This window comes from Micrasema longulum, unplaced genomic scaffold (genome assembly GCF_059751315.1).
Source record: "Micrasema longulum isolate JH-2025_06_02 unplaced genomic scaffold, ASM5975131v1 h1tg000453l, whole genome shotgun sequence".
NCBI classification, from domain to species: Eukaryota; Metazoa; Arthropoda; class Insecta; order Trichoptera; family Brachycentridae; genus Micrasema; species Micrasema longulum.
In genome coordinates this window covers 1,138,124-1,153,414 of record NW_028277652.1, presented here as the reverse complement: position 1 = coordinate 1,153,414, position 15,291 = coordinate 1,138,124, and the positions used below count along the sequence as shown (strand labels likewise).

The window sequence follows — 15,291 nt, the reverse complement described above, 5'->3', positions numbered from 1 at the left end:
CAAAGAAACATGTTGGTTATTTATAATATCAGCTTTCTCAATGAATCACACAACACAATGGCGGTACCCAAATTTAGCAAAGTCACTGTCTGTTTAATCTCACTTAGCTTAATGCCTACCCCTATACTTACCTCCCACGCATTTCTGGAGCCTTGGTCCTACACTCTTGGTTAACGGTAATCTCTCCTGGGGTAGCTTATCATTTAACTAAACCCCTTGCACGCATTTAGCTGGGGATTCAATCAGTAAAAATCCAAACAAAATGACTGTTATTAGCACGGAATTACACTACTAAATTACAAATAATAAATAAAAGGATTTAATTAGAATCTTTAGGAAAATTCTTTATTTAACATTTTTTATTAGCATAAATTTCCATGTGTCGCTTTTTAAATTTTATTTTTAATGTTTGATACATATTTATGTGAAAGGATGAAGGAACGTACAAAAATATTAACGATGCAAATGTTTATGCAGGTCAAAACGTGGAAGACCGAGAAAGACAGGCATGAATACATTCAATAAATACTCAGACATAATGGACATGCCACTTGTTGAAAAAATCGGCATACTTCCATGAGAAAATGTATGAAAATAGAGGAAGTGCGGTCTGTATGACAGTGATATGGCACTTTATTATCTCTGTCTACCCCAATGGCGAAACGACGTAAAAGTTTATTTTTTAGGGTATTTGGGCATTTTGGGACTCTAGTCACGTGTTTGATTTCTCCAGAGGACATAAATTATTTATCTTTAAAATGTCTAAATACATTTTTTCATTATTAATTTCTAGACTGCCATTTTAAGCACAATACAAATAATCTTACATTCGTGTGTGAATTAATAAAGATACGATTCTTTAAGCTCACCAATTTATGTTATCTGCCTAAACTTATCATTTTATTCCTAAAAATATATTTCCCGGGTTCGTGATATTCGAGAGATAAGTTTTGATTGGTCCCTTTGTCAAAATCAATGACGAGCTTTTCGAAACATTTATATAACAATACATCTTATCTAGATTTCAAATATTTCGTGTGTATAAAGCCGATAATAGGAGTAATACAAAAGTATCACGCGATTAGAAAATAAAACTTAACTTACTATTTTTAGTACAGATGTCGCTTAGAAATCTGTATTCAAACATCCCTTGGATTTGGAAGGGGTAAAGTTAAAAGATTTAGAATACAAGTGCCTACGCGTAAATCACGCGTAACTTTAGAACACTGCCTGTTTATTTGACGGGGGAAATATTTTACCTCCATTTCCTAGCAATACTTATAGTCTTACGAAAAGCTCTATAGGTTTTCTTTGGTAATTTATAGTTCCGCGTTGATTCATTAAATTTGATTATTTCAAACTAGGCGCGAGGTATTTGGGTATATTAATGGAGCATATATTTTTCTTCTACCAGTTTGCACGTTATGGTGTAAACGCTGCTGTTTCACATTTTAAAATGAATATTAAATTTTGTTTAAATAGACATAATCTAAATATTATATATAATATCTTAACAGATATGGAGATTCCGATTATTATAAATTGAGTATTAAGTAAATTTTTTTTAAACACATAAAGCCGATCCAATTTTTTCCATGCATATTAAAACATGAAACAATAAAAGCACTTATTTAACTGTTTAGTAAAAAAAAAAAATATTTTGCAATAAGCTTGCTTATGTACCAGTGGTAAACGGTGACCTTTTTTATAGGTAAGCATTATTTTTTTTTAAAACAATGACATTTTTTTTTGGAATTTACATTTTATAAAGAAAATATTGACTTATTAAAAATAAACATTTTATTGTATGCCGCCACTCCCAATTCTTACAGTACTTTTTTTTTCTTTTACGTATTGGGAAACATTAATATTTTATTTTTTTCTGAATAAACTTAAACACATCAGACATAAAATATTAGCAATAGTATTGCAATGAAAATGTCACCGGACTCTCGTCGTACGCTAAATTTCCTTATAAAAATGAATAATGCCAAAATTGACACTGAAGTGAGCGGAGCGTCACTAACTAAAACGGGTGGACGAAAGACTGGCGTCATATGTCAACAGAATACTATCAAACGAAAATGTTCTTTAGGAAATAATGTTCGAAATGCTACTATCCAAATAGAGAGCCTTCAAATAATATCTATAATCTGCGAGTGAACTCAGGAAGGAAAGTATACCTACTGGGTTTTGAGATGTTAAAATACTGAATACATTTTGGATGGAGAAATAAGCTGCAGTAATGGGCCAATTTCTTTTTTCCACTGGAAATACTGGGCGCTGAGTGCGCTTTTAGAAGTTTTTTTTTTTAAGAAGATATAAACAGTGACGTTATTATTTAATAAAAACAGATTATTTTATTTATTTTCCCATTTTTGAAACTACTATAAAACATTATTATTGTTAGTCAAACATAATGGTTAGCTGCGCATCATAGATTATTATGGACGATTCGCCTATTTTATGTCCATTTTTAAATACAGAAAAAGACACACAAATAATAAAAGAAAATATGGAAAGTTTAAGAAACCCTGAATGATCATTAAATACTGAGATTAGTTTATGTTTAATGATAATTTTAAACTTAGTTAATAATTTAAAAGTAAGTTTATTTTAATGAAAATTGTCTAACAAATAACAACAGGTATCGAGAATACCTTAAAAAAGGGAATGGGGAAGTCTGGGCATTTACAGGGCTAATGACTTGTCATTGGCTGGTTTAAGTGGCCACTTTACACACTGTGTAACATTCACAATATTTCCTATGTTTGAACTTCCATATTTCTTTAGTTCTTCCATTTGTTGATTTTATTGAAGTTAAAGAGCTGAAACCTTTATTGTTGTGAAGAGATTCATCTGACTGAAATATTTCACATACTAGACAACGCCTGAAAACAATTTTACAATTTTTAAACTTCTTCTTGGACCAGTTGGATTTCCCTCTTTTAAGGTATTCTCCATCCCTGTTGTAATTTATTAATCTTAATGACTCCTGAGGGGATGAAATTCAGTATTTTATCTACAAACATTTGGATAAAAAAACAATAAACTCAAAAATTGTAATAATTGCATAATATAGACATAACGTTGAATGGTAAATAATATGAAATATAAAATAATATATGAAATACAGAAAACGCTTAAGAAATATTTTTTATACCTACATGTTTTGCAAAACCTTTTGTTATTAAATAATTTAATATGTTTTTGCATAAGATGATTTATAAGATAAAATATAAATAAATAAAACAATTAAATAATAAGTGTTTAAGGCAATTAATAACTCCAACACCTAAACCCTATCGAACGAAATTGTATTCTTGTGGTCGTTATAACAGTTTTACGTAATATATTTTTTTTTGGAAAAATAATACAAGAAGATTTATCGAAATTGGCCATTTCGTATTAATTAATAAGCTTATACATTAAAAAAATAAAGCTTTTTTTCGATCAACTTATTTTGATTGATCAATAATCGGTTTCATCACTCTCACGACATCGTGACAGGTATGATTATTAAAAAGTGCACACTTCTGGATATGAAATTTAGGTATGTGGAAAACACCTCCCCTTTTAAATTACAGAGAATTTTTACAAGGATATTGAAATTGCTAATTTGAATGACGTTTTTACCTTCATATATTTATTTTAATGTATTTGAATGGAGGAGTTTCTTGTTACACATATCCATAATTCAATTTAACGTAGTATACTATTTTGTTATTTTGGTGCGTAAATACATTGCATTATGGCGCGTTTGTCTCATCAAATTACCATTTTGATTAAAGCTTCAGTTTTAAAATACGGATTCAGCAAAAAATATGGAAAATTCCGCTTTTACCATGAGTTTGCAAAATGCAATACTGATGGAAGATAAAATATGTTTTTAAATATAAATTACAGATGATCCAGCCAACGAGATATAAAAGACCAGTTTTCTTTGATTAAAATAGATAAAATAAAATTACCTTCGGGTAACGGTTGTCGAGGTTTGTAGGTCATATCTGAAACAGAAGAAAATGATATAAATATGAGAGTATTAAAAAAAAAAGTTTTTGGTGAAAACTTGTATACAAATATTATTTGAAAGGTAGATAAAGTCTCGGTACTGCAAATTACATAGGGTATCGCATTGTAAGTATCAGCAATCTATAAGAGTGCGCACGTGTGGATATTTATAATTTAAATTGACATTCATACGTACATTTAATAATGGAAATAAAAAGCATTATCCTTTTTCATCTTTCGGGGAAAATATCTTGGTAATTAATTTTGATAAACAATATTATATAACCACACGTGTACAATTTATTTTGTATGATAAATATTTGTCAAAAAAACTTGTTGTAATTGAAGGTTATTAAATAAAATTAATTTGAATTAAAATACACGAGGGATGTGGGATTGTATCGACAAATATGTACAAATTGTTTTTTTTTTAATATCCATGTACGAGTAAGTTTGTTGATTTATCTAATAAAATAAATAAATAATAGTTTGATAGCGACGGAATTCTTATCATTGTTTACAAGTAACCTGCATCACCTCATCCCTTTCAATAATCAGAAATTAATTTTTAAACAATTATGTTATAAAAATTCAAATAATTTTAAAAAAACAAATATGATACAAACGTTGAAAGTTCAATCATTCTGACGATTTGGTAAAAATGAAAAAAATGTATTGTATGAAGAAAAATAAAACAAAACTACCCATTTAAAAAAATATATATATTATTGTTTTACTTTGAACATTTCAAAACATAGCATTTTATGGTACAACTGGTGTTTACACAGTCGCACAGAAATGATTTTGGGTCGAAAATCTCAGTGACAATTTTATTCACCAAGCAAAAAGCTCCCAAAAGCGAAATGGAATGCATCACTGCTGGAGCGATGAAAAGTGACATTAACACCAAAAATGAATAATGACCAACGTTTTTCCTACACCATTGTTCGACTAAAAAGATTCCAAATCGGCAGAGGCTTAATGTTTTTTTAACAACAGAGCGCGTCCCGATAAAAAAGGTGAAATTTTGCTCGAATTTGCCGTTTTTCGCTTTTTAATATCAATTATATCCAGTCTCGTGCGGTAGTGGGTTTGATGAGAGAAGTGATTTGTTAAAAGGGGTGTGAACAATATTTTTTTTATTTAATCAAATGATATTGCAAAATTAATCAAATTCCGTAATGGATAAACACAATCTCGATTAAAAGAAACGTGCTATGCAGAAACAGTGTTACGAGTGTCCAGAAGCTCAGAATATAAAAAATCATTACTCTAATTTTACATTTAAAAACCAAACAACCAAGTTTATTTTTTAATTATCAAATCCTAAAACATCTCGCTCTCTTTATCTGTATAATTCGCAAACGAGGCAGTCGTAATAAAAAAAATACATTATTACCTTTTTAACCAAGTCTTTAAAAAGTAAATAATTATTATGTCAATCCCCTTGTTTGCACCAAATGGAGCATAGGGCTCTACATAAGAGCTTGAATAAGTTTTTTGTTACGCGCAAATAAGATGACCCGTCTAACGCATGACGATTCTGGAACTTAACTACCATATTATCAGGGAAACTGGTAGTCATTATCAAACCCTCATATTCGCGTCAATAATGCGCATAAGGTACTACATTACTGCAGTTTAACACTGTAACACGAATAGATGAAGATCAGTCTCACTTCTAAGGTGCCAATCCAGAGACAGTAAAATATTTCATTGTGAAACTACCTTTTAAAGAAACCTTTTTTGCCGATCTTCACGTTAATTAAATCCACGACATAAAACATGGTATGCGGATGCGTTAACTACTTAACTGCGAGGGGAGTTTTTTCAACTAAATTTTCTTTTTAAAGATTTTTACCTGAGAAAAGTTACGGTTAACACAAATCACTGGTTATGCATGTACCCGGGGACTTATAGAAAAAAAAGCTTGCAGCGGTAACGATGACGTTTGTTGTTTTTGAAAAAATAAAGTTTATTTAAAAGTGGGCAACATGAAAAGAAAAAAAAATACACAAAATCTAACATAAAAGCTAAAATAAATGTTCAAAATTTTAAATAATAAGAATTTGAAACTGGGAAATTCACACAATGTTTGCTTATTAATCAGAGTACACGAAAGTAAAATATTTTTAACAGAGTGGTCCCTGGCGAATCGTACCCTCTAATGGAATAAATCACAGAGTGGCTTATCATCCCTTCCTACGTCCAGGATTAACCCTTCGTATGTAGGACCTTCCTGGAACGGGTCATAATGAATAATTTTATTTACCTGCAACTTTATTTATCACTACCTGGCCGTGTAAGATTGTCACCTTGGGTGTCGTTTAACGTGTCAAAAGTTAATTCCACCCCGTTCTTGTAGATACAAGGGTGCTCCACTATTCGAACTACAAGTCCAGGAGAGGCTTGTAATGACAAGATTACTAAGGCTAACCTCAAAGGAAAATAGAGATTAATTATACCCATAAAACATCGGATTAACTTTTACAATTTTAGTCCTTCTTTCTGCCGGAAGTCATTTTTTATACTAATTTGAATACTTGAAAAAAAAATTGTTTTAAATGATTATTCAAGGAAATATATTTGTGTAAAAATAAATAGTTTTCTAATTGGTGAATTATTCCAAGAAAGTCAATAAATCAAATATTTGCTTCATTTTTTAATTTAATTTTATAATGTAAACACACAGCAAATTAGTACAAATATATTCATTATCAATCCCTTTTCGCACCTTATGGTGCATAGGGCTTTGTATTGGTACACCAATCACAGCGTTTCTTAATCATTTTTGTAACACGGAGGTAAGATGATCAGTCTTACGCTTCAGGTACCAGTCCAGGGACTATAAAATATTCTGGTGTGAAAACACCCATAAAAATAAATATTACATCAACCATTTCGGGAATCGAACCCGAAACCTCTCGCATGGTAGGCAAACGCACTGACCAACTGGCGTAATACGCCACGAGGCCGACAAATATATAAATATAGTAATTTCGTTATTAATGTGAGATGTCCATACGCACAAAAATGTTTAGATCGAAGATATAATATTCGTGATAGAAACCATATTTAACAAACCGAAAACAGAAAACAAGAAAATAATATAAAATAAAAATATTAACTTAATTTTTACTACTAATATTTCTTTGACTTTTAACATAAGTTTAAATTAATTGACATGAGAAATATCGACTCAAGTAAATCTATCGCTATAATAAATAGTGGGTCATTCTTGATTATGGCGCTATAAACTGTGTCTCTGTTCCTAATCAAAAAAAATTCAATATCATCAATAAATGATTAAATAATAATAAATGTACACCTTGTATTAAGTGTTAAAAACGTTTTGTTTGTTTTTTTTCTAAATTTAAAAGCGAGCACTGAAAGTCAACCTTAATGGTAAAGGTTATAAGTTATTCGAAAGAAAACTTTTTGCTCGACAAGATAATGTACTTGTTTTCACGTTACATATATTATCTTCTTTGATTACTAGTCTTCGAAATGGAATGTCAAGTAGACAAAAGTGAGCATTTTCGACATCTCTTTCTGTTCGCGTTCAATCGAGGGAATGAAACTGCCAAAGATGCTCGCGATATTTGCACAGTGCACGGTGAGGATGCAATAAAGTATTGCCTTATTTGCTGTAAAATGATGATGGAGAATACATTGCACTTCGCAAATATCGCGAGCAGTTTTGGCAGATTTATTTCATTGATTAAACGCAAGCAGAAAAATGTGCCGAAAATGCTCACTTTTGTCTACATGACATTCCATTTTTAAAGGCATGTAATCAAATAAATACAACGTAAAAGCAAACATAATTTATTATGGAGCAGAAAATTTTCTTTGGAAAAACGTAACTTTAACCAATTATTTTACAAAATGTTATTAAATATTTGTTTATAACCACTTACCGACTTTTATATGTCTACCGGTTTCGAGACGTTCCCGTCTCTTCATCAGGACACCAATTAAATCAACATGCAAAACCAACATGCAAACCATAGAAAAGTCGGTAAGTGGTTATATATGAGTAAAAATATTTAATAATATTTAGGAAAATTTTTGAGCACAAAGTTAATGCTTTAAATATTAAAAACAATTACTTCACATTTGGTGTTCATTTTTAAAATTGGAAAAAACAGACAAAACTTGTGTTAACATCCGATATGTTCTGGGTATTATTGATAATTTTACATAATTTTGAGAAGCGTTATAAGAATATTTTGAATGAAAAACTTTATATCAAACGTTTATGTAATACAACGCAATAAATATATACATAAATATTTTAAACTGCGATTTCTGTGTCCAGGCAGATGAAAAATACATATGTCTATGTGAAGTAGAACTAAAATCCTGGACGAGTGTTTTCAACTCGGGTAAAAATCCTGAATGAAGGCATCAGGTGAAAATGATCACCTTACCTTCATAAAACAGGTGATACAAGGTTCTGGACGAGTGTTTTTATTTTGCACTAAGAACGGTTTTCTTCACCTGCCCGGACACAGATAATAAATACTCATTAGTTATTGGAAGACCTTGAAACAAATATACGGGCAAAGGGTTGTCTTTCTCAGGAAATTAATTTTACATCCCCAAACAATGTTTACACAGCCTTTCATACCTGCATGATAGATGAAGCAAAAGGAACCCTTTCGCACGACGACATCGAAATAAGTAAATATTATACCTACCGACTTTAGTTTCCTCCCCGTCGCTTACAAAATTCAAGTTGAATAATTAACTTAAGTTTAAATATATTCATAAATTATGTATAGGGTTGACATTTGCTATCCCATGAACGCATAAATATTCCAAAAATACCTATTTTAGTTTTTCTGACATTTCATTTTTAGCTGGAAATATTTATGAAGAAATGAATATAAACGTTTATAAAAAAGAATTTAATCTTATATTAACAAATAACAACAGGGATGGAGAATACCTTTAATAAGGGAATATGGAAATCTAGGCATTCCAGGGTTTATGACCTGTCATAGGCTGGTTTAAGTGACCACTTTATACACTGTGTAACATTCACCATTGCGTCTATGTTTGAACATCCATATTCCTTCAATTTTCCCATTTGTTGATTTTAGTGTAGTTTAAATGCTGAAACCTTTATTGTTGTGAAGAGATTCATCTGACTGAATTATTTCACATACTAGGCAACGCCTGAAAACATTTTTTAAATTTTTTAACTTCTTCTTGGACCAGTTGGTTTTATTACAAAATTTGAGTTTGTCCCAACGTTCGTAGACAAAAAACTGGATTTCATCCCCTCGGGAGTTATCAAGATTTACAAATATCACCAGGGATGGAGAATACCTTAAATTAGGGAATATGGAAGTCTAGGCATTTACATGGCTTATGACCTGTCATTGGCTGGTTTACCAAGTTTGTTTGTAAGTGATTTTTTGTTTATTTATTAAACACTTCACAAAAATACATTATATAATTGAATTCATAAAATATTTAGGAATTTTACTATACGTTACATGTTACAAAAAAATACATCACGTATCCCTTACTCTATGAGGCCAGGAATCTTGTGTTGAGTTGGTAAAACTGTGATTACCCATGGTGAGGAAGACATTTTACAATAAATGTTAGTTTAGTATACACATACATTTTTTTACATAATGAATTGTTTTAGACTTTTTACATAGGTGTACAAAAAATAATGGATTTTTAATACGAACATGGTGAAACAAATCTCAATTAAGTAAAGGTATCTTGGATTATAGGAATTATGAAGTGAATTACAACAGAGGTGAAGAACATTTCATATAATTAAGTTTAGAAGTCTATACATTTACAGGATTTATGACCTGTCATTGTGTGATTTAGCTGGCCACTTTATTCACTGTGCGACATTCATTATTGTGCCCATGTTTGAACATCTGTATTCCTTCAATTCTTCCATATGTTGACCTTTGTGAAGTTAAAGGGGTGAAAACTTTATTGATGCGTATGAGATTCTGACTTAATTAATTCACGTATAGTTGAATTAATTGATATTGAAAGGAGGGTGAGTGCCGGGAACAGGGTGAACGGTGCACTAAAATCTACTTTGGCAAACAAATGTTTATCGCAGGAGGCTAAACTAGCAGTTCACAAGGGAGTTCTAGTTCCAACTCTAATGTATGGGAGCGAAGTATGGAATTGGAAAAATAATGATGAAAGTAGGTTGAATGCTGTCGAAATGCGATCCTTCAGGCGAATGTGTGGTAAAACGATGTATGATAGGTGCACAAATGTCGAGATCCGTGAAGTGTGTAAGGCTGAGACATACATTATTGACAGAATCGAGAAAGGGGTGCTGCGTTGGTTTGGACATGTAGAGCGAATGGACAGCGAAAGAACGGCTAAAAGGATCTACGATGCAAATGTTGATGGATGCGGAAAACGAGGAAGACCGAGAAAGACATGGCACGATCAAGTCCATCAAATACTTGAAGATGGACATGTCAAAAGTAGGAATAATCGGCGTGCGTGCATAAGAAGATGTATGAATGTAGAGGAAGCGAGGTCTGTATGCCAAGAAAGAGTGTTATGGCGTTCTATCCTCTCTGCCTACCCCTACGGGGAAACGGCGTGATGGTTTGTTGTTGTTGTTGTTGTTAGTTGAATTCAGTTTTCGTCAACAAAAAAATAGATAAACTCAAAACATTGTTGATAAAAAATAGTATTGTGTTTACAAACTGGTCGGAAAATTTATTTGGATGAATCGTTTTAAAAAAAAAAACGTTTGCTTACAGAAAATTTGGGTCGTCGGGTCTTACTTAATAGGTCCTGCGGGCCTTGTTTTATTTGCCCTTCAGGCCACAGTTAATCAATGACATAAAAAAAAATGTTTTTAGTCAACCAAATATGTCGGCCTCATGGTCAGCGACTGCAACGTAAAAGGTCTCGGGTTTGATTCCTGGTATGGTTGATGTGATATTTTTTAAAACAAAACAGTGTTTTAACTCTAGAATATTTCATAGTTCCCGGACTAGCACCTGAAGCGTAACACTGATCATCTTTCCTTTATGTAACAAAAATGATCAAGCTACACTGCAACTGTTGTACCAATGCAGTTCCCAATGCACCATTTTGGGCGGAAAGGGAATAAAGAAGAAGATATTTTACCACCTGCTACCATGGTGAAGATGCTGTGAATGATTGACTATTTTTTTTATATCCTTGTTCAGTTCGTTTGGAAAAAAAAACTCAGTTTATATTAACATCTAATTATATATTTTTAAGGACAGTTTTACATATACATGATACGTCAGTATTGCTTTAAAGGGTGAAAAGTAAATTTAAAAAAAAACACCGTGAAAAAAAAAGATTTTGACTCGATATATGAGAATTAAAAGCAAACTTAGAAATCCCCACCAAAAACTCAAAAATAATTATTAATGCTAAAATAAACTGTATATAAAAACTCACCCACCTTAATAATATCGTAATTCAAAATGGTCTCTAAATTTTTCAAAAATAGATTTTAACTATACAACTTGAAACCGCAAACTAAGCATTCTCCGTAGAGTTGATGAAGCATAATTAGAAATCTTATAATTCATTTTATAAAGTTTTTCGCAAATATCTCAGTAATTTTTCTAATATATGTTATAGTTTTTTGGCTCTCATGAAAATTCTGCTTTTTAAGTAATGACTATTTTATCTGGTGAGCAATGTTATAGGCACAGTAAAATTGTAGATTTTCGTATTTTATTTTCGAAAAAAAAATCCGGTCTAGGCAGATAAAGAGTACAAGTCTGTGTGAGGAATAGAACCAAAATCCTGGACGAGCGTTTTTGACTCGATGGCTACTCTCAGATGAAAAATTGAGTGGAGATAAGACTACTTTGTGTAGTGGTTGGTGTATTGGGTTCGATTCCTGTCAGGGTAGAAATAAAATATTTATTTTTAAGGTTAAATAGGTGCTTAGATTTTCACGGTCACTGTTATCAATATGTTTCTTTTTTGGGTGACACCGTGTGTGTTGGATTTGGTCCGACTACCATTGCAGGAGCCATCTTCAGGGTAAACTAAGTGTTTTGTAGAAAAAAGTGTGTGTTTAAGTACTAGTAATTTCTTACCGTGCTGCAGTCGGCAGTAGACACATTTCTATTAATTTTTGTAATATTAAGTGCCGTGAACCATATTGAGTTTAATTTAAGCCCGTCGTCTTTGTTTATGTTATTTGGGTGTCATTTTGGTATTTAGGAACAGATTCAACACACACAGTATCACCCAAAAAAGAAACATAATGATTTTTAAGGTTGTTTGAATTGCAATATTTTATTGTTCCTGGACTGACACCAGAAGCTTAAGACTGATCACATTACCTCTATGTAACACATAATCAATGCACGCTGAGTAAGGTGTACCAATACAAAACTCTATGTTCTACAGGGTATGGATAGAAAAATGATGACTGATCACTCGCCCGATAGCAGGTAGGTGGTCGAAATTTGAGGGTTTTTTCTGGTTCGCGGATTTTGTAGTTGCAATTGCGTTATCTTTATGTACTTTGCCACTGAATTCCAATACAAATGAATGCAAAAACCTACCTTTTAATGGTATTCTTACAACTTTAATGTTTGAACTTCTCTCGCAGTAGGCTGTATCTGATGTCCGGTGGTCAACTAGCCACTTGTCGTTTTCTTGATTATTTATGCATGCGATGGTATGACTCATTGGGAGAAACGACTTATTGATAACTTAATTAACTTGTTAGTAATCGCGCTAAGATAACAAAGATCACATGCGCATTCGATGGCAGCCCAGATGTTATTGGGCCGGAGGGAAAAATATTGTACCCACAGTAGCATAATCGCAACATTTACCCTAGGGTTAAGTAAGTAGCAATAAATTTAATGCATTAACCTAGTAAATGTGCGTTTGGATTCATTTACCTTTTGAGGGATATTTTAAAGAGCACGTCAAATTTCCCCTTAAGATATCACTTATGTTTTATATATTTAAAAAAAAGAAATACATAAATTCGTATTACTTACTGAAATATTTACATATATAGACAATTTTCCCAAAAGTCGTAAATTACTTGAGCTGGAAAAATGGAAATCGAATTGTGGTAGAACCTCGGACCTTTGGTTTGTGAGTCTACATATTACCGCGGGACCACAACCCGGTTCGTTTAACTTCTTTCTACATTTTCCAGTTTTCTAGTTTCGGGTATAATAAACTGCCTTCAACATTATTAATACATTATTTACTTTAAAAACACATTCGTATGTAAATTGAAAATATTCCGTCTCGTATTTCCACCCTTTGGGGTATTATCGCCATCACCCCTTGTAGCTTTCATTACACTCCTACAAAATACGACCCAGGGGATGACAGAATGACTACTGCTTCTCTTAAGCCCCTAACACAAAGGTGTCCACCATGTTAAACTGATGACGCGTGTAGAGTCTACTACCTTTGATTAAATTCAGGTACTCTCCAACCTTTGGCATATCAAATGAAGCTTTAATTGAATTAACAGTTGAAAATTAACCCGCGGAGAATGAAAAAACCATCTGTTCTTAAAATGGGCCTGAATTTGAGAATGATGTTTGGTTCTTGTACATTTTATTTTGATTTAAAAATATTTTTTCTGTTTTTCACAACTACTTTTTTAAATAAATAACATTTAGGTTCTAATTATTTATCAAAAAATTCCACCTTAGGAGGCATTTTCTTTTGGTCATAAATATCCGTATTATCAAATGATAAACGTGTAGTGGTTAAACTAGGTTTGAACCTTGAACCTCCTGATCTGGTGGTCGAAACACAATCCATATTATTGGCAGAAATTTAAAATACTTAAAAAAATAATCTGTTAACTGTTGGACGCAGCAGATTCAAATACTACAATGACTTAGCCGACTACTCAAAAAACTATATTAGAAATAAATCTCTGTGATTTGCAATTAATGAATTATTTATGCATTATTATGATGTCAATCTTAATCATACTATGATGTCTTTTTTTTGTGACTTCATCGACTTAAATGTTTTGTCTAGCAGTGGCCCTACCGTTACTTACTATGTATGACAAATATATTTTTTTCTACCCACTCAAATAGACTACGCATATTTATTATATTATAACATAATTCAATCATTATAATAATAAAAATACTTTATAGTTTGCTGGTCAGACCAGTCTGACGATGTCGGTCGCGACAAAACCCGGAGACTGGTAAAACAAAATTTAATCCTTTTAAAAAATAAAACTGGAATAAACTTTAAAGTATTTTTATTATTATAAATTAAATGCAGTTCCACCAAGAAATGTCAGTAGAAAAACTCAATATAATTCAATCAGTTAAAATATTAGAATTGCCAGTCATTCAAAAGGGAAACGAAAAACTATAAATAAGGTACATTTTTGGTCTTAGGAAATATGACCACATTTCTGATTATCATGGGTAACTGAAATGGCTCAAAATTAGACAGCGGAGAGACTATCACTCCCTCTCACTTCTGTTCAATGTACTTCATAGTCCTAACGCTCCTATATACCTGCATTAAAAATATCACCGCTTATCAGTTCATGGTTTACGTCTTCGTTCTAATTCTCAAGGCACTCTCTTAATACCCATCCTCGATTTCTCTTTCTTCTCTAACTCATATAGTGTCCATGCGGCTCGACTGTGGAATCATCTCCCATCCACCATCAAAGATGTTACTACATAATTTCTGTTTAAATCACGTCTGAAGAAACATTTCCTTTCTCTTTCTTAATCTCTCCTCCTTTCCTTTTTCCTCTGTTTTCATTTTTACCATTGAGTAGTAGTTTTGATTTGAGGTTATTTATAAACAAATACTTTTTTTCAATTTTTAAATATCTTTAGCTTTTTAATCTTTTTTTTCTATTGAATATGTTCTGTAACATGAATGATAAAAATTAACGTTTTATTATATTGGTTACTTGGAAGAAATTACCATTTGGCAATAATCCCGCCAATGTTCAAATAACATTGTGTACAAAAAGTTAAATAAATAAATAAACTCAAAAGAAAGGCAGTTTCATTTTGTCCGTAAAATTACAAATGTGAATTATGATTCTCATTCATTCACGCATACACACATTCACATACACATGAATACAAACGTCACACAAATACAATTACTAAACTTCTTTTCTTATATATTATGTGTCATTATATTTACAGTGGATTTTTTTAATTGGCTTTAGTATTTTTAAGATTTTTCTAATTATTTTGTTTATGTAATAGCTGTAAAAATCCCAAATAAAATGAAATAAAA

General features: G+C 31.6%; 1 protein-coding gene and 1 long non-coding RNA gene across 2 annotated transcripts in view; one reads left to right on the top strand and one right to left on the bottom strand.

Annotated features, from left to right (window-relative positions):
• LOC148281485 (agrin-like) overlaps nucleotides 1-15,291 on the bottom strand; it is an 808,766-nt gene that overhangs the window by 375,381 nt on the left and 418,094 nt on the right. The window contains exon 2 of the mRNA XM_088226633.1: nucleotides 3,972-4,007. Within this exon, the coding sequence (XP_088082759.1) occupies nucleotides 3,972-4,007 (36 nt within the window). The remainder of the gene's footprint in view (nucleotides 1-3,971; nucleotides 4,008-15,291) is intronic.
• The window catches only part of LOC148281486 (uncharacterized), a 281,181-nt gene that overhangs the window by 65,585 nt on the left and 200,305 nt on the right, over nucleotides 1-15,291 (top strand). The window lies entirely within an intron of this gene.